Source organism: Chamaea fasciata, unplaced genomic scaffold (assembly GCF_029207755.1).
Source record: "Chamaea fasciata isolate MVZ Bird 193981 ecotype frontalis unplaced genomic scaffold, bChaFas1.0.hap1 SCAF_21, whole genome shotgun sequence".
Classification (NCBI taxonomy): domain Eukaryota; kingdom Metazoa; phylum Chordata; class Aves; order Passeriformes; family Sylviidae; genus Chamaea; species Chamaea fasciata.
In genome coordinates, this window is record NW_027094106.1 from 2,110,784 (window position 1) to 2,135,054 (window position 24,271).

The 24,271-nt window shown below is 46.1% G+C and overlaps 1 protein-coding gene across 5 annotated transcripts in view; it reads right to left on the bottom strand.

Annotated features, from left to right (window-relative positions):
* The window catches only part of AUTS2 (activator of transcription and developmental regulator AUTS2), a 768,033-nt gene extending 744,737 nt beyond the window's left edge, over positions 1 to 23,296 (bottom strand). For all 5 annotated transcript variants that reach the window (XM_066202165.1, XM_066202162.1, XM_066202163.1 and 2 more), the window contains exon 1: positions 22,972 to 23,296. In XM_066202165.1, the coding sequence (XP_066058262.1) occupies positions 22,972 to 23,262 (291 nt within the window). In that variant the 5' untranslated portion in view covers positions 23,263 to 23,296. The remainder of the gene's footprint in view (positions 1 to 22,971) is intronic.
* Between the last annotated feature and the right edge of the window lie 975 nt (positions 23,297 to 24,271).

The window sequence follows — 24,271 nt, forward strand, 5'->3', positions numbered from 1 at the left end:
AGAAATGTTTAATGACTCAGTGCCACAGAAAATAAATGGCTTAAAAACATAAGTGCTTTTTGGGAAAGCAAGCTCTCCAGTGCTGGAGAGGAGCTGAAGCCGGCTGGATCCTGTCATCCCTGCAGGTGCCCTCACCACCACGTGTCCAGCACCCCCACCACGGAGATGTCCCAAGAGTTTGTGATCCCAGTCCTCCTGCTGAGCTGGGGGAGCACGAGGGACCCTGCTCTGGGTTATTTCTGCACATGCACGGGGTGCAGCCAGCTGCAGACAAGGTGGCCTCGACCACGCTCATGGTCACTGGCAGCAATGTAAAACCAGTGTCACTGAAGCCTCAGGTTTATCCAAAATCCAAAGAGTCCTGGCTCATAGGCACAGTCTGACAGGAGGCATGGACCAACCCACAGCACCCAAGGACAAATCAGGGAAAGAGGCTTTGAAAAAGAAGCCCTGTCCACATGTACTCTGTATTCTTCTTCTCAGCATCTTGCAAAGTGCTCAGAAAACTGCAGCGCTGCTCACGTGAGCAGTGGGGCTGGAGAGGGACAGGACAGGCTGGGTGTGGGTGTCAGGAGCAGCCCCAGCAGCCCTGAACACAGCACTGGACAAGGCCATCAGCAGGAGCTGTGGCAGCTCCAAACCTTTTACACAGCTCAGACACCCAACACAGTGCAGAACAACACAGCATCTGCACACCCTGTTAACAACACAGGGAAAAAAGCAGCAAAAATACAGGGGAGATTTTGCATCACTCACAAGTAATGGCAACGGATTAACAAGAGCTGGATATTAAGCAGTCACCAGTGCTTAAAAAAAAAACCCAACCCACAACACCCCTAGCCTCCCAAGTGCCACCTTACTTCTGTTCCCATTTCGGTGGAACTTCTGCAGCCAGAATCCTGATGGCACTACAGAACGGTACAGACCACTCAGATCCAGGGTGAAACTCTTCAAATAGAGGAATTCATTCTGAGCAATACAGGAATTTTTGCTGGATTTGGAATATTTTTCTGGGTTCTGGTGAAAGCCAGCACTAAAATGAGGCTAGACTTGAAGTGGGAAGGGATCTCATATCACTGGAGCAGGAAACAAACCGTGGAAAAGCTCAAATGAGATGTAGGATGAAAAGCAATTGGTTTCTATCTCTGGTTATTTGTGAATTTATTACTGTATTCCTTCTAAAGCATCTCACACTGATCTCAAACCTTCATGTTGTCACGAGTTTCCTGGACAAGCAGGATTATTTTGGTATTAATCCTTTGCTAGATTTAGCAGTGCCTCAGACACTGCAACTCCACATGAGAGCCAATCTCCCTGATTTCTCCACCTGACTTCTCTTGGCTCCCTCTACAAGCACTGGTAAGTATTTCTAAGCCCCTGGCATCACTCAGCCCAGGACAATTAGCATTATTTTGTCAAAAAGGGCTTTAAGTGCGTGCAACTGTATCACACCACCATTCACATGGCACTCATCAGGCTGGCAGACGGGGGTTACATTACCTGCTACTTTATAATACAACTATTATACACATTTTTCCTGGATAACACTAAGCCTGAGTCTTTTGCAGTCCTCAGGGAGCCTTCTCACTGATGAGGTGGATCTGGCTGCAAAAGGCAGAGTGACCTAAAATTGGAGGCTTAAAGAGTTGTGTTACCTTTGAAGGGAAAAAAAAAATTACAAATTAAATTTCCAAATAAACCAGAACCTCAAGGGAAGAGTCTCAGCTTAGTATTTGGGAGCCGTTAGCCACATGTTTCCAGCTAACATTTAATGTGGCTGGAAGGGTAAATCCCTCTCTCAAGGAAGAATATGGCCTTTAGGTTTCCCATCCCAAGGGATTAACAATGGAGAAGAGGGCTATTTGCATTTACATTTGAAAAATGTGTACTGCCAGATACTGAAAGAAAAAAAAAATAGCTATATAGTAATGTCTGCCCTCAGTTGTACCTTGCGAAATCAAGAAAGTGGACAGGATAAACAGCCATCCAGATAAATCATTCAACACTTTAAAAAAAATAATCCAACACAAAACCAACCCTAGATTTCCTTCTTTGATGTTTTCATACTGCATCCAGGGTGTAACAGTAGGTACAACAAGGCTTCCTGCAACCCTACAACATCAACCATGTGGGTAAAGCCTAATCGTTTCATTTGGTGGGCCAGGTTACTTCCTGGCATCCAGCAGCAATGCCAAAGCAGAGGTTTCCCCACCTGTTCACAACCCAACAAAATCCCAAGCATCACCAGGTCAGGAGAGCACTACAGCCTGGTTTTGGGTTGATCTGGGAGTTTATTTGCCCTCTGCTCTCTCTAGAGAAGGGGCAAAGGAATCCACAATGGGTTGTTGTCTTTGTGCAGCAGGAAAATTAAAAACCCCAGTGCGTCTGAAACACGAGTTTGCTTATGTCTCTGCATAGTAACCAAGAGTGAACTTTATCCTGTACAAAAGACGAGCACAACAGCAAAATACACTTCAAGCTCTCTGTTTTCACAGGGATATTGGGAATAAAAGGTACAAACAATCCAGAAAGAAACAGGCCTGACCTGTCCTTTAGTCCCTCTTCAAACACTAACTTCATCCAGGCTCTTGGCACTACAGACCTTTATCAGCAGCACATCTGCCCTACCCAGGTACCACATCGATATCATGTCTAATTCCAGGGGCAGATTAAAAAAGGCTCTCGGAAACAATGCTCCCCCTCTGCATCTGTGGGCTGAGCAAGACAGCGAGCCCAAGCCCCAGGGAGGGTTTCCCTCGGCTCAAGGCAATGGTGCAACAACACAAAAGCCAAAAATGAGACTTTACCTACATGTACGCACACACGCAGGGAAAACTGCTATCCATTATGATAGTTAATTATACATTATAATAGAATTAGAGTAAACCCTCCTCATTATCTCCCGCTTCAGCCCCTGCTCCTCAGCGAGCTGACCACATGCTGCACTAATGCCAATAGCCCTTCACATTAACCTTTATCTGTGCCTCGCAGCTTCGCTGTTTGCTCTGTGTATCACGCTTGTTTTGACCTTGTTTCTGGCTGACCTTTCATTGAAATCTAACATTTGTAGCAGTCCTGGAGACTGGCTCATCTCCCCTGGCCTTGCAGCCACGATACATTTTCGTACAGGATCTAAAACACAGGACGCCTTGTTTTCCCTGATCCTGGGATCCTCGCCTGCCCTTCGTCCTTCTCAGAGAGGCTGTGACACTACCAAGACAGTTTACAGCGGCTGTTGTGTGTTCACTTATTAAAAGGAAATCCTGAGGGACATTTCATTAATATTATTATTATTATTATTATTATTATTGGTGTTTTGCACAGAGGCTGTCCAAGAGGGATGATCACAGCCATGCCTGTGAGCAGAGCACCGAGTGCCCTGGCTGTGCATGCCGCAGGCAGGGCACAGAACCCCCCAAACCAGCCTGCAATCCCCAGCCTGTGCCTGCAGCAGATCCAAGGGGCCTTTCACCACCGTGATTCACTGCTGGAGGAAGCAGTTTGCTGCTGGATACTCAGAGTGAGGGTGTTTAAGGCAGATGCCTGTGTGGGATCGTGGGCTCCTGAGAGTGGCACATCCTCAAGCATCGCTGCCAAGTCCTGATTCCACAGACTTGCACTGCAGGGACAAAATCATCTTCATGCACAGGAGGAAGCTGTGACCTGCATAATATTTTCTCTGCAAAGCAAACCCGCTCTATTTTAATTTTTTTTTTTTTTTTAAGAAAAATAGGGAAACAAACCCATAATAAAGTTCTACTTTGAAGGATTACAGAAAAATCCATCAGGAGGAGGAAGCATCTTTCCAAAAAGGGCAAAGTCCGAACTGCCACATAACTGATTTGACACAGCAGTGCAGAGAAGACAGTAATTTATACTCCCAGGAGCACAGGGAGTGCGATTTAACAGAGTTTCCTCTTTTTTCTCTACAGTAATAACATAAAGTGGCAAACACCTTCTTGGTTTCAATATCTGCTGTGCATTCCCTATGATCTTCTCCACCAACTTTCATGGGGGCTTGGGTGTCAGAGATAAAACCTGAAAATCCCATTTGTGAGGAAAGGTCCAGGTAAGATTATGCTACGCAAGAAAAGGTAAAAAGAAAAGATGAATAAAAAAAGATGCTCTGAAGATTTACCCCAAAAATTGTTGAAGCTTCCAACTTGGCAAAGGGAGGTATTAATAAAAAACTAATAATCCCCTAAGGAAGATCATAAAAATGATTGAGCTAAATTCACAAATAAAAGGCACAGAAAAATCTGGTTCTTGAGAACTTCCTCTACACACACACACTGGACATGGGATAAGAACCCACGTGGCTACTGAGAGGAGGTGGTGGTAGCTGAGGACGACACACACCAAGTGCCTCAGGAACAGAGGAATTTGCCTCCCTGAGCAGACTGGTGATGATCACAAACGTCCCCCACCAGGCACAGCACCCTCTTCTTCTCTCTGCCCTCAGCAGAGACACAAACCCCTCTGCTGGGGGCTTGGGACATGCCAGGACTGGGAGGAACCTCCACGTGTCTCCACCTGCCCCAAACACCCACCAAGGGCACGAGGTCCATGGAGAGCCCTCCCAGCCCCTGCACACACACACCAGGCAAGGCCACTGCCAAGAAATGCTCTGCTGACAGAGAAAAAGATTTGGGTTTCTATTTTTTTCTTCCTCTGACCCATACTTCTCCCGAGATATGAAGCTTAAACAACTCAACATTTAAGGATCATCAACAAAAGTCACAAATAGCTGTATTTTTAAAAATTGCTTTAACATTTGAAACCCTCAAATGTCATCCAAAATAACTGCGTTCAGCTTGAAAAGATGGTATTTTTCACTTTGCAGATGTCCAGTGCAGGGTATATGTCTCTCTTTCAAACAGCATCATTTCAGCCTTGCAATGGAAACTTCTTTCTTAAGAGAGGCTTAGTGACTGGAGAGAAAGAGGTGCTCTGAGCACAAGGAAACTGAAGGCCATGGCATTCTGTCCTTAAGGCCAGGCAGCCCTAAAAGACCCTCTGGGTGACAGAGGGACACAAAAGCCACCAACCGCTTCCAGCGGGAGCAGAAGGAATGAACACAACCCCACGTGGAAGGGCAGTGAAGCTGCTGATATCGTGTGCCCGGCTCCTGCTGCTGCACTCCTCCCTGGAAGTGAGATAATCTGGCCTTTCATAGGGTTCACAGCACCTGACCCCAAACCCGCCAAGCAAGGGAGAGCAGGGTCAGCAGGACGGCGTGCCAGGTGTTGGGGTGAGATGTCCTTCCAATACCTGCTAGGTTTGGAAAAGGCTTTTTATGTGTTAGATCCACCCCTTTTTTAATACTATGAGGACAAAACTGCACTTACGAGGGAAAGGAGCATAAAAAAGGTAATAAACATTTAATGATCCAATAATTGGTTATATCAGAGTAATCACTGTTCAGTAATTAACTCCCATTCCTGCTTGCTCATTTGATATCTTCTGTACCCTTTGATAGCTTCCTGTGAATATCAGCATTCCTTAGAAACTCTTACACTGAAACCTTTTGATGAAGCTAAAAAGCAACGACACCATTAATCACTGCACACATCCCAGTGGCTTTCAGACTCCATCTGAGACAGGGCCTTTCCTCCCTGCACATCTCTCCTCAGCTGCCTTTAGCACAGCCCCTTGGCCCTACAATTTGAGATTTCCTCCCTTGCTTCTTCATGTTCCCAGAAAAATGAATTAGCTGTGCATTTTCTGTGCCAAAGGGTTAGTGGAAAAGCACACCAACATAAAATTACATCTTGAAAGATAACAAAAAAATAATTACATTGCAGTGTCACAGAAGAATACAGGGAACAGCTGGCATGTTGTTGCAATGTAAAACTAGAATTAAACTCAGGTTAGTGTCACTTCCAACTAACTGCCCACAGTAAGCAAGAGCAGACAGGCACTGGGCTTCTGCCACAGCCTTCCACAGCCAGTTCTTTCTCACCCTCAGCCAACAAAGCTCCCTCTCCCTGGGGAGAGCAGAGTGTGCTGGCACTGCTTCATTTCTGCCATGGCAATCCCAACACAGCTCAGGCAAGAAGGCAAGGGCTCTCCCTGACAGAGTGCCCACATGATCAGCTTTATCCCAACAGGAACTCCCTCCAGCCCTGGTCCTAAATCTAACCAGATGTGACAAGTATTTTAAGAAAAACTCATATAATGAAAGGAGGCTTCTTCATTTATGGTCTTTAAACTTCAAAAAATGTATTACACAATTTACTTCTCCAGAGTAACAGCTCAGTGATTTAACTGCTCTAAGTTTGTTTAAGAAAAATGATGATAGAGAAATGCTGACTCCAGTTTTTTTTTTTTTTCCAAAGTAATAGATATCATTGCCTGTGGGGGGTGGGGGGAGAAGAAAAAGCAGCTAAATCTCAGTTACTCTCTTTGGGGTGGATTTTTATCTCTATCACATCAATGCAGAGCCAAAGTAAATCCATGCTATTTCCTTATAGTCCACATTTATTGCAGCCAGACATTCGTTCAATCAAAAGTTCTTTCTTGAGACATTTACTGAACTTAAAACTAGTCAAGCTATTCTCCTCCTTTACCCTATATTTATGAGTCCTTTACCCTATATTTATTTTCAGATGCCACCATTTTATACCAGATCAGATCTGCTGCTTGCACTGGAGCTGCCTTTGGCTGCCAGGCTCGGAGAATGAGGTGATTTTCTTCCAAAACATACACACACCTCCATCAGCACAAACCACAGGGCAGTAACCTCTGCCTCAAAAGCTTTAAAAATCAGGGGGCACAGAAGAACACAGAAGAAAAAAGATGTTCTTCAGAAGTCAAATACTCTGCCCCAACTGTCAATATTATGCAAAATGCTGGTATTGCAAAATTGTATTTTTAACTGCTGCTATATAAATTAATGGAGGTCGGTTAGCTCAAGGAATGCTGATACTGAACGTGAAATATCAAGTTAAACAAAACCACATGCATGGAGCAGCCAGTCCTGCCCTGCATGGGCCAGGGGGATTTCCCAAAGCACGGTGAGCTGGAGCCACAGCGTTTGCAGATCTGAACCAGAGGGATTGTGAGCTCTTTGTATGTTACTCATGCACTTCAAGGCATTAGTAGTGATGGGAAGGGAGGGAGACAGGGAAACAGATTGAAAGGGGCAGGAAAATTAGAGAGAGCTCCTTGCCATTAATGGAAAAATAACTACAGTGTTGTAACAGATTTCTCCTCTTTTGTATGCATAGGAATATTTATTTAATCAATGTTCTGTAACAAAACAGGCCTCTGGTGAGCTATTGTGGAGAGCTAACTCCATTCAGAGAGTGGTGATTTGAATCTTGCCACCTGTTTAGCTGGTACTGGAGAAAGCAGCAATATGTGGTGGGATGGGAAGGTGTCTGCCCCGGGGAGAGGAGGAAGCACCCTGCAGAAGCTTTCCAAAGTAATTACCCAAAGGAATGCCACTTGCCAGGGAAATCTTGATGACTCCAAGATGCAAGCAAAGCTGCAAAATTCACCATTTCTCTTGGGGGGGGCGGGGGGCGGCTAAAATTCGATCCCATACAGTAGAGATTTCTGATGCTGTGTGTTACTTCCAGACCCAAACGTGTGCTTGAACCCAAACTCATGCAGCTATGGGACAGAAAAACAAGCTTCTGACAAATACAGGCTCATGCCAGTGAGTTATTTCAGTCCCACTGTTACCAGTGGTCCTCCAGCCAAGCTCTCTGTCGGGCTTTTCCAGCATGGCCAGGGATGCTCCAGCATGTGGCCACATCCTGCATCCCACAGGACGATGCTGAGCTACATCACCAGGCAGACTTTGGAACATGCCTTGGCCCTGCAGCTCCAGGAGCTGTCCCACCAGACTCAATCTCCAGAAGGCCCCAAACCAAAAAAATCCCAAGCCCCTCTCCCAAGCTTCCCCTCAAAATAAACTATTATTTAAAACCAAGCCACTGTTAGGGAGCTTCATATGAAATGTATGTTTCTGTCTATACCTTAAACCATCCTGCTCCTGACTGCACCTCAGCATGTCCCGACTATAAGTACACTGTGCTGTGGTTTTTAATGTACTCAAACACTTTCTTAAAGAGGGACTGATTTAAACATTTGCATAACTGAGTCCTTAAATAAAGCCCTGACAAAGGCCCAGAGCAAAACCTCGGAATATCAATGGCAGACTCTCACTGGGCTGTTTCTTCCTCCCTTCTGCACCGTTTGCAGCAAAACCACACCATATACATGAACTTTGTGCTCATCTGACACAAACCTTAGGGTAAAGCAGCTTTGCTCTTAAATTTGCTACACCAGGATTAAAACCCCCTGTATTTATTTCTTTTTATAGGCCAGCTAGCACCAGAGATGTACCAGTTTTATGGCATATTATACCTGCAGACCCTGCCATTAACGACAGACCTAATTTGCTTATCATCACCACAGCTGCCAGAGTCAGTAACACATCCTTTAACATTTCTTGTAGACAGAGAGTTTCTTCCCTATCCTGCAATGGATTCAAGGAAAGATATTACCATAAATAGCCATGACACCCACCACATCCAGGACATATAATGATGTAAGGGATTTAAAACTGAAGCAAGCCATAACTAGCAACACCAACGTTTACACACTTAATAAACGTTACAATATAAAGAAAGATAAAGCATTAATCAGAATTTTACTGTGTTACCCTTCACATCAGATTTCCTTAACAAAGTTGGCTGCTGTCAGCAACTTTAGGGCAAAATTATAGCTTCATTTCAAAAGGTGGTTGACAATAAAAAAGTGCTTTCAGTTATTTAAATAAGTGTTCTAGGCAGGTCCCCGCTACATGTGTACAGGCCCTGGTGCTTTATTGTCCTACGGTAAAATTATGTAGATATTTTATATTAATCACTTACTATTGGAGCACCCTGCAGATGCTAATTAAATAGCCAGGCAAATTCAGAAGAGGGACAGTATTATTAAACCTATTTTGTGGACAGAAAAACTCAGCTACAGCAAAACTAACACTCTAGCTCAAGGTGATCCCTAAGCACATATTTGGACTTCACACTAAATACTACCTCACACATCAGCACTGTCCCCACATGCCTGCTTGCTCTTCTCAGTCAAGAAACCCAAATCTACAGCCTGGATGCAGCCAGTCCCCTGAGATACACATGGATCCAATCCCAAATCCATCCCTACTCAGCACAGCCCCAGAGCAGGTGCTGAAATGGGAAGGGAGTGACTGCTTCAAGGTTACCAAGGATGACTGTGCCTGCACAGAAACCAGCCCATGCCTCTGAAGGACCAGCTCAGCATTGTCATTGAAAGAGTGTGTTTGTTTGAGGGAAAAGAGGTATCAAAGAGTTGTTCTGGAAGTGACCTATGCAAACCCAACCACAACAGTGTGCACGTGGTGAAGGTGGCCATGGGCCAATCCGGCCCCCATCTGCTTCAGGGTCCCGCCAGGCAGAGCATCCAACTGAGCAGGCTGCAAAAAGTGAGACAAAAACAGTAACAAAACTAAAAAAGAAGCATCTTTATGCATATTATCCCTTCCACTCTCTAGCTTTCCCCTTTAGATGGTGTAAAGAGCATGAGCATCACTCCAGGCTGGAGACAGGCTGTGTGCCATGTCTACACCATGTGCATCCCATGATGAGAATGCTGCACAGGCCTTTGCTGACAGAGGCACTGCAGACCTCCAGCCACCCCAGAAAAGCCACACCTCAAACTGTGAAGACAGAAAAAGAGGTAAAAGCCGAACAGATTGCCCAGTACTTCAAAATGTGTGGAGCTGTGCAGTGTAAAATGAACACAAAACAAATACACAAAATGTTCAGAGTTGCAGCCTAGCATGGAGGACTTTAAAAAAAAAAGCCCTTAAATTTTCAAAGCCAATTTTGTGGGGTTTACATTCTGTGTATTTTTCCATGCTGTAAATGGCATTTGCTGATGACATATCTTGTCAGTGTGGATGGTGAGCCCTGACCAAGGTGATGCAGGGTGAGGTGGGGCCACAGCTCAAACCACGCACCACAGACACCTCCTTCCCCACATATCTGAAAGGATCTTATATCAGATATTCTCAATAAATAAACAAACCCTTCCCTAACCTGTAACATAAACCAACACACTGCAGTGCAGCCCATCCCCACGAAAACGTGGTGACCCACACTCTAACACTGTAATCTAATCCTTGAACTAAAGACAGTTTAATGCCTTTACAAACCCATATGTTTTCTAATACCACCATTGCTGTCAGCAGACTACAGGAGCGCCTCTTTGAAGATGGAAGGAAAATGACAAAGCACATCATTGTGAAGGCAATTATATGCTGCAGTAACCATTTTACAATGGCCCATATGGGCTGTATTTCAACAACGCAATTTCCAAATCTGCCTTAGCAAACATATATCTCCATCCCAATCCCAGGTAGATTTTGCAAAACAAAATAAGACTGCAGCCAGAACAAATCGAAAATACGGATAACAGATGTAAAAATATGCCAACAAGGACACCAGAGCAATTTTTTGTCAGAGTACCAAACAAAGAGAGCAGCCACAGCAGACCTCACGAGGCCATTCACAGCAAAGCTGCCCATTCAAGGGACTTAGAGACCTGGGTTTATCAGAAATCTGATTATACACTCGTGTGCTCTCCTATGCAGCTGCCCAATTCACTGCTCCAGTCACCAGCCCATCCACCTCCCCAGGGACCACAGGGCAGGGGAGCTGCAATCCCAGTTTAGAAGCTAAAATCAGACATGAACCAAGGCTGTGCATGCTTACTCCAAATCCTCTCTGACATCCAGGATCAGGGCCTAACTAAAAGGAAAAAAACAAAAACAAAAACAAAAAAACCAACCAAAACCCCACAAAAAGCTCTCTTGTCCTTACCCTTGTGACAGGGTTTACCTTGCTGCCTTGTAGGTGGGGCCATGCCACCACCCTAGCATCACTGCCAGCAGCCCCAGGGCTGCTCCCTGCCTGCTTCCTTAGGAGGCAGAGCAGTGAAGCTGCAGCTCCAGCCCCAAATCTCTCCCTCCTGTTGATGGAGAAGCAGGAGCCAGGGCTGAGGAGCAGCCTCCACAGGGCAAAATTATGCAAAAGCTGAAGAAGGGGTGTAATTGTGCTTCTTTCCAGTAGTTCTCCGCAGTGGTTCATTCCTTTTGAAGGCTCTGCAATGGGTACCTGTTTTGGGATATCTCTGTGCCAGTGCCACAATTTTCTAGGGACTCCGGGGCCACACACTGGCCCTACAAGACAGGATCCAGGCTGCAGGACACCAGTTGAACAGTCCTGCATATATTAGTAGCAGCAATAAAGACAGGAACAGACATGAACATCTTTCTCTCAGAAGTGAAATAGTAATAAAAAATGCCTTAAGCTGCCTATAACAAAGACAAGAATGGTAAAGGTGAAAACTTGCAAGTTCATTGCTAATTCATTAACAACAAACCCTCTGCACCAAATATCTTACATTTCAATGCCAAGGGCAACAGGCAAAGGAACGCATGCACAGCACGGAGCAAAAAATCACCAACAGAAGGGAAACATGGAACTGGGTATTCAGTAGCCAGGTCCTGCAAAGTGCATGATCCAGTTCTTATCATTGTTAGCTCTTCAAAATCATCTAGTGAATCTGGGCAAAAGCACTCCAAAGACTTTAATCCATGTGAAATATTACTTCCTGGAACCGGAAATTCAATCCCTAGCAATGAAAACAAAAGCACACTCATAAATGCACCTTTCAACTCAGCCAATATAGCCATATTTAGACTCATGCTCTCTCAAAAAAATCCTTTACTCATTAATACAGAGTAAACTTGAAATGATTGCTATAATTGCAGTTAAAAAATTAATCATGTTTTGAGATAAATGCAGATAAAAGCATGTTTTACTAATTATCTTTTGAAGCTTCTGCTCATGAAAGATTAAAGGTGGAAGAAAAGTTGTTGAAATATTGAAGACAAAAAATCCTAGCATTTGAAATCACTTTGAAGCCATGAACCTCATATGAGTGATCCTTAATGTCCAGATGTACTAAAAAAAGAGTCTCTTTAATTCAGAAGAAGTCTAACAAAACATGCCAATTGGAGTTTTTATGCTGTCAGCTCCCTGCAAATTGGTGCATTTAGAAGCCCTTGCTCCGCAGAGCTCCAGCCCACAGTGGGATTTTCCTGTGGTTCATCCCTGACTGGGACAAAAAACTTCAAGCCCGAATTCAAAACTGAGTTCAGGAATTTCGGACTTCACTGAGCTCTCCAGAGCTCCCATAGTATCAGTCCACTTATAACTAGTTTTACACACCCAAGTAACCATCTGAGGAGTCCACAAAAGGCAGCACTTTTCCCACTCAGGGAGGCGCAGCTGGAGACACAGACAGGGTTTTAACAGAACACCCTCATCACCAGCCACGGGGTTTCTTTCTGTCCCCAGGCCACTTAAAGGAATTTAGGTTATCTGGGGTGCAAATTACCCAAAATCAAGGCTGGCATTTCCATTCACAGCCCTGGAACTAACAAGGCAAATAATTCCCTTCTTGCTCCATCCCACCAGCCTATTTGACATCAGCAGTTTGCAGACTGAGCGTTAATTAGGAGAGCAGATCTATCGACCACAGGCTGAAATGGATGTCCACAACTCCACTGGAAATGTTTCAGGCTTCTGCAAATTGAAACAACTTGAAAAATACTCTTAGGTGAAATTCCTAAGCAGCTCTATAGTAATTTCACAGACCTAGTAACTGGTTTCCATCAGATCTGAACTGGTGCAAAAGGACAAATTTTAGAAGTTTGCACCTGCAGCATGACAAGAACCAAAGCCTGTTGTTGCAGGGCAGTTTTCAAAAGCCTTGAACTGTGCTCAAAAGCTGCAGAGTGTCAATGTCAAGGCCTCTTTAGTGCTCTGGAGTTTCAAGAGTCAGGGCAGGTCTGAAATGGAGCAGCTGACACCTCTCTGCTAAGGGAGGGGTCCCAGTGTAAAGAACATTATTCCCCAGCAGCCCCATGTGCCGTATTTCTCCTTTCCCCTAACCCTGTTGCCTTTAACCCCTCTGCCCATCACAAAGCACAGTGACACCAAATTATTAAACTCTACCCCTGCCACAAACCTGAGCAGGGCTAGGTAAATGATTAAATACTTGGGTTTTTCATAACCACACATCCAAGGAAATTTGCCAATGTCTTTTTATTTGCATATCTGGCAGACTGCCCCAGACAACTAATACATAAGTGACAGCGTACAGGTGTATTAGTTTAGAGTTTGCCTTTAATCTAGAGGTGTCAATTTGCTTCTGTTTTAATTACATCCATCTTGATATGTTATTACAACCTCATGAAACTTCTTCATTATGTGAATGGCTATAAATACACACACATGACAAACAGTTGTTATAAATTTTCTGGTTCAGCAGTGGAGGCACAGTGTCTTAGCCCACACATCATGTTCATTTAAAACTGCAATTCTCCTTCTCCCCTCTACCTCACTCCATTCCCTTCTTTCTCTTTTCTTTCATCCAATACCAAAATATTTTCCTCCCTACATTTAATGGATTCTCTAATATTTACTAGTAGCAGCATCCCAATACAAATACTCTCGGCTTAGGGAGCTGTTTCAGCCCATGTGTGTCCTGGGCTGTGAGATGTCTGTTTGTCATTAGGCAAATATAAGGAGATTGCACTGAGGCCTTATAAATGTGCAAAGATCCACTTTTGTAGCTACATAATTCACTGAGTTTTTCAATACACATTCTGAGGTTGAAAACTTGGCTAATCCATCCACCAGATGTATCTTTATGATCCCAGAACTCATTAAAATTTACTTTTTTTTCCCCTCTTTTTTTTAAAAGTCCAGCAGACTCAGCTGTTGAGCCACATTAATTGGATTTTTATTATTTTTTTTCCATAGTTAAAATGACTAATGCTAGCAGAGTCACTGCCTACAAGCACAATAGCCAGACAGTAAAAATTAGTAGGACTTCTAATCGTTCAGTAATATTCAAGTCCCATAAAATTAAGAGAGGCAATTTAGTCCTCTCAAAACAGATGGTTTTGATTTTCAGTATTTATTTTGAATTTTCTTTAAGGAGGAGAAAAAGAGAGGAGAAAAGACACAAATTCACACCAAAAAGATTCCACTGAAAGGTCAAAGTGCCCTTGACATGCATTAAACTCCACAACACCAACACAGTCACAACATAAATCGTCTACAACAGCAGCACTTCTTCCTTTGCCTTCTTACCACACAGAACCCCTCAGAGGTCAAAAACTACTTTCACTGCCTCAGCCCTCCATCAGTGCCCTCTCTGATGGATGTCACACCATGCCAGCCATTCCACAGAACCTGGAGCAGCCCTGCTCCTGCAACAGCAGCACCTCCCAGCTCCTTCCCCTGGCCATTCTGGAAGCTGGGCAACAGATCCCAGTGTCTGGAGGACCCCTGGAAGACACTGATGGTACCCTCTGGAGGCACGTGGATGTGCAGGAGATAAGAGGAAGGTGACAGAAGTCATCAGGAGGCAGGTGAAGAACAAAGCCCCATTCCTGGCAACAAGTCAGGTCCTTTGGCCGCCTCTCTACCATTCCCACCAGCCGTGTAAGCAAGGAGACAGGTCCTTCAGCCACCCATCCTTTATTCCCACCCTCTGCAGAAGTCGATGTCTCAAAAAACAAACAAACAAAAGAAATTAACCAGATTCTCAGACTGAAAGGTCTCAGGTCACTCAGGACTTCCAGAGAGAAAATAAACAAAAATCAGTGCCAAGAGCAATTATCACCATGTTTGTAACTCGTCTCAGTCTCAGAAATGGGAAATGGTGTGCAAACAAAAAACCGCGGGCTGTCAGAATTTGCCAGGAGGGAGAAGTTTCAGCACACAGGTTTTGTACCCTGCTCTCCTGTACACAAGAGCCACCCAAGTGCAGTCCTGGAGAAGTCAGTGGCAACAATTTCTGCCTCACTGGTTCCACTTCACAGGCAAAGTAACTAAAATGCCTTTACTACACCAGGAGGGTGAGTTAGGAGCAGCTGTTGGACTCTAGCGCAACCTGCAAGAGCGTCCCCAAGGATGGGTCACCCGGGACCTGCTAACCCATACCTGCACCTAAGGAAACAGGCAACAGTGGCCCTCGATTTTACTGACAGGTAGAGAGTATCTGCACCAGGTATTATCACTGTTACACACTCTGCTCTAAAGCATTGTTCCTCTCACAGCCAGCCTGTGTCAGAAAAAGGCTTCTCACAAACTTTCATGAATTTGGTCTGGATCTGACCACTACTTAATTTCATGGGAGCGTAAAACATGTTTTAAGGTCTGATACAACTGTTAGCATTACTCCACAACACATAAGTACCTCTTCAGAATTTCAGCCACCCAAACACCAATCTAACCGAGAACCTCCTGGTGCCTACCTCTATCTGCTTCTGGTGTTCACTGTCCTCCTGCAACATCCACAGACCTGCTCCAGGTGGCTTCACACAAATGATGCTCAGCACAGGGCTTGTCCCAAAGGCTGAAAATGTTTGCCTCTTTTCATGAGCTCTCCCAACAAAGGACAAGTCCAGGCCTGTGTCTGGATGGGGAGGATAGGTTGATAGTAGTTTTATTCTCAAATCATTAAGTCCCCTTTAGTACCAAATAAAAGTATGAAAAGGGACCATTTGTAAGAGCACTAATTGTAGAGGAGAAGAAACTTCCACTTTAGGAAGCTGGCAAACACATGTCAGACAGATTAAAGGGCGATCATTCCTGGAAAGAACACGGAGCTGAACTCCTGCATGGCTCTGAGTAACTATTCCTATGTGGAGCTGGTATATTAATATATTAATCATATCAGTAAAATGTGCATCAGCCAGCATTACACAATCACCAGTTCAGCCAGCCAGGAACTCAGGCACATCAGATACCAGCTCACCTCCACAAATCCCCCATGCCTTTGTCTCAGGACATTTTAAAAACAGCAGGACTGAGATGCACACCAAATACCAAGTAAATTCACATAGAGCATGATCAAATTTCACCACAGGAGCAGAACCTCACAAACAGAGGAGTGTGTGCAGAGCCAAGGGAAAATCCACCTCTTTTGCTGACTTATGCCACCACTACTGCACAGAGGGTGACAGAACCAAAACCCCCGCCCATAGTATTTACCAGGCTGAAGACACAACCTTTTGGTTCAGACCTCCTCTCTCCACCACGAGTGTGTGAACTTCAGCAGCAGTGTTGCCAAGATACAAGGAGAAAAATCTCAAGACATTAAGGTAACACACTATTTAAAGGCAAATAGTACAGCAGCGCTGAGCTGGGGATCTGACAAATTGCCACTGCACGTTCTGCTGTTACAGCAAAACAAATCCCTACCTGCATTAGCCATTCCTCATTACTTACAAAGTGGATTTTCATATCCATTTTACAACAAAGAACTTTAGAGGACTATGATGTTCCGAAGTGGTCTTCACCATGGCTTGGCATGGAGTCAAAACGACAACAAACTGATTACAGAAAAAATGCACGCAGCTGGTAATTTGTGGCACATACAGAGCCAAACCCCAACAAGAACACAAGATACTGAACAGATAAATTATAAGGATGATGTACAAAAAGACAGAGAAATGTTGGAAGCATTTTACTCTTGCAGAACCAAGGCAACACTGCAGTTCAAGTGCAGGAAAACTGAGAGTTAAACATTTCCACATTTCAGCCTGCAACTTCCTAACTCCATTACCTTTTTATTAATTGCATTTGAGACTTCACTAAACTTGAGCTTGGGCTATTTTTAAAACCTATCTGACTCAACTTATTGTTACTCCGAACAAAGATTAAACTTCTAATTTAGCTGCAGATAATTACAAGGCTGCAGGTCAGACCCCCAGTGTAATGTGGTAGGGTGTCCCAGTCAAACTGATAGGTGTACAAAAAAAAAAACCCAAAAAACAATAGTAGCAGAGCTGGGGGAAAGAGGGGATCACCTTCAGTGAGAGAGGAACCTTTCTGCCTTCCTCCCAGCTGAGGTTATCTGGATTAATGACTCCTTAAGTAGGGACAGATTTGGTTGAGTGTCTCCCCTTGGAACTGACAGCAGGGCTCTCACCAAGGAGCATTTTTGTACACAGCAATGGATCTTTCCTGAAACTCCCACTTTTGGTAACAACATCCCTCTCTAGTTCTCTGTGTTCCCATAAAGTCCCTGCTATTTCTCTATTGATCTCAGTGTTGTAAGTCAATCTTTCAATTACTCAGACCCTTGATGTCTTTCTGACGATTTTTTTTGCCTTTCCCTAATGATCATTTTCCTTCCAAGTTCCTGATCCTTTAGCCTTATTTTATAAATCATAGAATCATATAACTGTTTGGGTTGGAAAAGGCCTCTAAGATCAGAGAGTCCAACCATTAACTCAGCACAGCCAGCCCCACTGCTAACCATGTGTCCAAGTGCCACATCTACGCTTCTTTTAACTCACTCCAGGGATGGTGACTCCACCAGTGCCCTGCATTTTACACTCCTTCAATGCCAGCAAAGGCCCCAGATATTTAATCAGAAAGGGTTTACTTACACCCCCAAATAGCAGGAAGAAAAGATGCCAAGATAAGGGAGGATAAGGGTGTCTTTTGTCTTTTGATGTGCGGCATATTTCTCATTAATGCTAATCTTAAAGAGCGGTGCTAGTGGAGATTAATTGAATCACATTCATCTAAAAGAACTTGTCCTTATAGTTTAAACTCTTCCTTCTTCAACTCAAGGCTGTTGTGCCTCCTACTACCACCTATGGGAATGGCAAAAATCCCCACCTTCATTACATGGTTACCTTCAGGAGCTGAAAAGAATATTTATGCAACAATTTCAATCCTTGGTCATTATCTGCCTGAAGAGACAGCTTCACCTCTCCAACAGCTACTGAAATCAGCTGGAGATGAGTGCCTCACCTCCCAGAAAGGTACCAGGCTTTTCAAAATAATTTAAAAGTATTTTCAAAGTATTCAGGTACCCAAATTATAGCAACATATGTTTCAAACATCACCCCAGACATTCCTTTTGTGAAACACGCATCCTGCTGTTTTCAGTCCCACTTTCAGTTTGAGTTGCTGTTTTTCCAGGTCTTTCATCAAGATAGTCAGCTGCTCTGTCAAGGTTGTCTCAAAATTTAATCTCAGGTCAGTTTACTGTTTCCTCTAAATACGCAGTGAAAATAATAAACGCATCACTTCATGTGATATCCCAGTGTCACACAAAGCTTAATGCCTCTCCTCATCCCCAGATATCTTCATTTAGTTACTCCCTTCTTTTCTCTGCTGGTCTAAATCTGCAGCCTTGCATGTGCAAACAGAGACTGGGACAAACACCTAAGCATCTAAGCAGTCAATAAACACAAGAAGGGCCACCAAGATTTGCTGACAGCACTAAACAAACACCTGATGTTATGATGCTGCTGTGGTAAGGCAGGAAGATCAAATTCCTTTTGAAATACGAAGGGATAGAGACAAGGCAGAACAAACTTGCTTGAAATCTCAGAGAAATTTAAGCAAACAGGCTAATCAGGCCAGCCAGAAGACTGGTGAGAAGAGAATGATTTGGGGAGGAAAAGCACACAGCAAGCCGGCCATTCTGGTGTCCAGCTCCAAGCTCCTGCTGTCACACAGCCAAGCTATTTCTATTTTCAGTGGGCCATGCCTAGAGATGAGTATCACACACCAGTTATTAAAGCAAATTCCTGCATTCAGATGCATGCACACAGCCACACTGTCAATGCACACAGACACACAACTGAGACCACAGGATCTTCAAAACCCTCCTGCTACTCACACGTTTTGTTTCTGTAGTGTCTCTATTTTAAAGCCCCGATCAGCTGTTAAGCTTTACTCCATCTAGTACTATCTGTGCAACTTGCAAAAGTGCTGTAGCTAACATCTGCCTAAACCACACAAACACCGTGGAACAATTGCTTAAAAATTATTTACACTAGGTGGATGGAATCATCTGACATAGAATTTGAAGCTCATTAAACAGCTCCTTGACAAATATTTGTCAGCATTTCTCATTTGTAATTAATTATATTGGGCTTTACCTGACGATAATTTAGCATAGTCTCAAAACAGACTAATGCCTGCGTGCTGAACAGAAATTAGCTCAGCAAATGCACAGTGAGAAATTGTGACAGTTTTATGAAACAAGAATTCCCATTTAAATGTGAGTCCCCAGCTTCCCACCCCACTTCTGTGTTTTATAAATATCTGTGTCCCATTTCGGGCTTGTCAGATGAGCTGCCTGAGTTGAAGCTAAACAAACATCTGCAGAAAAAACTCATTACCTTACTCAGTGTTCAGAAAACCTGAAACCAACTGCTTACTCCATAGGGATGGTCAGAGCTGACTCAGGAAACATAAAGTACTTCCCAGGCTTTAAGCCATCTTAACATTCAGGTCAGATTTCCTTTCTCATCACAGCAAACCATCTTCACCACGGCACGACAATAGCCATGTCACGTCAGTCTCCTGCCCAGGCACCTCTGCACCAGGGGGTAGAAGGGAGACAAACATCGTGCTGAAATCTCACCTCAGCAGAGAGCCCTGCAGAAGCCTCCTTGCCAGCACTGCCAGAGAACATCATGGAGAAAGTCACTCCAACGGATTGATTCATCATATTCTGAGAAATGACTGTTCCCTGTCAAACTGGTGTCTAAAATGCCCACCTGGGTGTGGATTATTGCTGGTAACAAACACACCAGCAGTGCAGCACAGGCTCCTCCAAGCTGTGCAAAGCAGCCAGCTCAACAAGCCACCGGTCACACTAACACAGGTACAAAGTGTCTGTGCCTTCCTGCTTTTCCAGGCTGGGACATTTGGGAAGGTCAGGGCAGCAACGCGTGAGAAACTGCTCTGGAATGAACCACAGAGCTCACTGCCATCAGTCCCAGCAAGGCCACTCACAGGAGAAGCATATCAAATTATAGGACCACATCTCAGCTGCTTTACTACAGATAGAGGGCTGGTTTCTGAAGGCCAAGGCTATAAAGTGCTCCCCAGTGTAGGGGACAGGCCCATAATGCACACAGCTACATTGAAGTCTTGCAAGGCCAGGCAAGGATCAGTCCGGCCACATCTGCAGTGACACTGGAACTGCTCAACTGTCACTCCAAGAAGGAAAAAATCCACAGTGAGATCCCCCTGTCTTTATTTAATTCCTTCTTCATGTGTATTCCCCACACAAACTTTAGAGACATCAAGGTATGGGGTGTCATCAATGCAGAGACAGATAACCAGAAGCATATGGCCTCTATTTCAACACCAAACAATTTACACTTGAGAAGTACGAGAAGGCTACTGACACCTGGACAGAAAAGCAGTTCCCAGAGTGGGAGCTGGTTAAAGTTTTGCTTCAAGGGATGGGAACTTTTATCAACATAACCCTAACAGATTGGATGACTCCTCCTGAAGTTGGAGTGGCATGGGATCTGTGTTCTTGTGTAGCAACTGTGTCTCTCTGCCATCTACAAGCTTCACACAACCTGGTATTTTGCACAGGTTGGGCTTTTTCAGTCACCCTAACAAAAAGCAAAAGCATGTAGTAAAAGACAAGTGAAATCAAGCTGTGTGGAAGTTCTTGCTGCTTTTTTTTGCAACTTGATACTCCTTGAAAGTCCTGGGGTGACACCTCACAGCCAGCCAACCCACACTCCTACAGCTGCTAGGATGTCCCCAGAAGCAAAGAGCTCAGCCCTGTCCCTCCACGGTGGCTGTCCCCTCCTGCATGAGCCACCACCCACTACTTCTGAGGAGCTTAGATCCTCCGATGGGTGAAACGTTCTGCACTTTACCTCTCACAGTTTTTCACACCAAGCAGACAAAACACTGTCTCTGCACCCTCTCCACTGTGCTGAGCCTGAGAAAAGGCTGAAGTTCAAGCACAAGGCAGGGGTTCGGAAAGTCTTGTCTACATTCTGGGCACGAGTGTCTTCTGGAAGCTGGGAAACACCTCCACGGCCTCCAACAAGTTGGGGCAGACCCATAGCACGAGGTGTGTGAATACCAGGACACCTCTCCACAGCACCCAAAGCCTCTTAACTCAAACACATCAACACCTAAGCACCTCGCCGAGGTACCTTACTCCACCAGCCACTCACCAACACCAGAATCACAATAAAAACACACAGAGCAATTCCTGCCACACTGGGCTTGTGCCTTAGACACCTTCATCTCCCTCTGATCTTCAGAAACAACTTTCTCAACGTACATACAGAGCTGCAGGAAAAAGCACCTAACAATGATTTTGTGACATTATTTCTTAACGCAGCATGAAATCGTTAGGTCAAAACGTGCCACCTATCACATGAACATTAAAAGTATGTCAAGTCTCAGTGTGCAAGCTATTGTTTTATCTGAGCGTGATACTAGCTGGCAGAACTGGGTAATGTATCTGTGCTCCTTTTTAGTGATACAGGATTACAAGAGGATGCAAGTAGTAGCCATGCTCGGCTTGGCAAAGAGAGCACAGCAATCATTTTCAAGTTGAAAATAAACAAATAAGAAGTGAAACAGAATAAAGACATTTTCTAAAATGCCCTACCAAGTTCTAAACTTGCTCTTCACTTCCTCTCCAAAAAGGACTACAGCCAAATTATCAAGTCCTTATTCGCATAAAAATGCTTAATGACACAAACTAGGGCTTTGTTTGAGGAAAAACCGAATTTTGTCCGTAACAGAAGCACACAAATTTCTCTCCTGCCAATAAACACGTATTCACACTTTTGGTCTCTCTGGTTTGAACAGGGTACTCGTGGATGGGCTCACCAGGTGAGGAATGGTGGATAAATCCAGTCTGGACATTACCTCAGCATTTGTTCCTCATTGCTTACATGAGTCTAACACCAACCATGTGGAGGTTTGTTGGAGTGAACAAATCCTCCCTTAATTACACCACAGTTAAGTTCTGTTGGAGGCACAGTGTAGATGGATACAGGTGTAGCCAAGGACAAAATCTGGCTACAAATCAAGAAACAAAATAAAACAAAAAAAAACCTGGAAAATGCCTCTGAGTATTCCTGGCTAAACATTTAAACATCTTAAAAGCCACACAGATTTTTGTTGTTGTTGTTGTTGTTGTTAAACAATCAGCTTCACCTCCACATTTATTTTGACAGTTCATCATCGTTCCAGTTGTGACTCCAGTGCACATAAACCCAAATAAATCTGCTTTCCACCACGGCAAACTTCTCCTGCTCAGAACTTACAAACAACAAAGCCCTTCAAAACACACAGGCTGGAGATCCCCTTCCATGGCAGCATCACCACCGCGACCCTGGCCGGGCTGACAGCGCTTCCACGGCCGCGAGTGGGTGGGTGGAGAGCGCACGGAGAGGCGAGGCCGGGCCGGGCGGAGGGAAGCGACGCCCGGGAAGCCCCGCGGGGCTTCGCCTCTCCCCGCCCGGCCCGGCCTGGGCTCTCGCAGCCCGCTCGTTCGCGCCGGGGCACGGCTGGAGCCGCCCACCGCGGGGCCCACTCGTGACACGCCGGCAGGGAGCGCGGCAGGCCGGGCGCCCCCCGCCCGCAGCAGCAGCAGCACCGCCGGCGCCGGCAGAAACACGCGCGGCCGCCCCTCCCGCGGCCCCGCGGACACGAGTGGGCGGCCCCGCCGGGCCACGGCGGCGCGAGAAAAGTTTGATCCGTGGGAAGGGAGGGGAAGGGAAGGGAAGCGCCGCCGGGGGACCGCACAACTCCCCGCTCCCCGCGCGGGGGGATGCGGGCCGGGGGGATGGCCCCGGCCCCGCCGCCCGCCGGGAGCGGCGCGCCGGGCTGCAGGTGTCGGCGGCAGGAGGGAGAAGGGAGGGCAGCGGGGCACCCCGGGGACGGGGAGGGGGCGGCGGGACCGCCCCCGCGGGCACCCCCGGCGGGCCGGCCCGGGGAGCGGGGTCGGGGCGGGGGGGCGTCCGGGGGGGGCGCCGCGGGGGCTCCCCCGCCGCTGCCCCCACACAATGAGGCGCACACAAAGCGCCGCCGCTCCTACCTCCAGCGCCTCGAAAGTGACGAAGCTGGACATCGCGAAACCGTCGATAATGTCCTCTTCGGCCGAGGAGGACTCCCGCCGCTTCCTCCGGGGGGGCCGCGGCCGGGACGGCGGCGGGGGCCCATTGTCTTCCTTCTCCGAGCCCGAGGAGGAGAGCGCGGCGGCCCCGGGGCCGGCGGCCCCGCCGGCGGCACAGCCGCGCCGCCCGCCTTTGGCTCGCCGCTCCCGGTCGCGCTGGGACCGCGATCGCCGCTTCTTCCGAAGCCCGTTGCATCGCGCCGGGCCATCCATGTCTCTCGCCGGCTCTCCCTCTCGCTCTCGTCCCCCCCCGCCCCACCGCAGCCACAAATCCGGCTCCCCCGGCGGAATAACGGGGGAGGGAGGGAGGGAGAGAGGGAAGGAGAAAGGGAGGGAGGAGAGGACAGCAAGGGGGTGGGGGGGATGAAAGAATCCGAGTGCGGTTCCACCACCACCAGCAGCAAGCACCAAATGTAAGAGATTCCTATAAGCGAGCCAAGGAAAGTAATGGCTGATCTCAGGTCGCCTTTGTAAAAAAAAAAAAAAAAAAAAAAAGCCACGGAGAGAAAGGAAAAAAAAAAAAAAGCCTCACCAAGCAGGCAATAAATCAGAATAGCGGAATGCTTTGATCAAGGGGCTGGGAGGGCGAGGATCTTCGAAAGAGAGGAAAAAAGGCTGAAAAGAAGGGGGGGAAAAATAAAGAAAGGAGACCCGCTGGAAGGAGGGAGCTGAGAGTATTTCCTTGCACAAAATTTATTTTCTTTCTTCCTTTCCTCCCCAACTAAAAGAAGTTCCAGGGGGGGAAAAAATATATATGTAGATGTACGGAACTCCCCTTCTGTCTGCGTGTGTGTGTGTGTGTGTGTGTGTGCAGGGAAGGGTGCAGCCTTCCCCTCCCCACCAACACGCACTCCTCTCCCCCTCCTCCTTTATCTCCCTGGATCAAACACAATAATAATAATAACGATGCATCCAGATGCAATTTTCTCAGGCACCGACCAGGGATGGACTCGGGAGTGGAGATCAGATCCCAGCCCGGCCCCTCCAAAAACAAAACCAAACAATAAAAAGAAGGAAAAAAAAGGAAAAAGAGAAAAAGGGGAGGAAAAAGAGCCCCAAAAACACGCCCACCCACCCCAGCTATTAATACGGATCAATCATGGCAAATTCATCGTATTAATTGTGGCGAGGGGGGGGGGGGGGGGGGGTGCTGGTGGTGGTGACAATAGATCCGAGCGGAGGGGAGGCGGCCCCCCGGCAGCGGCGGAGGCCACAACAACAC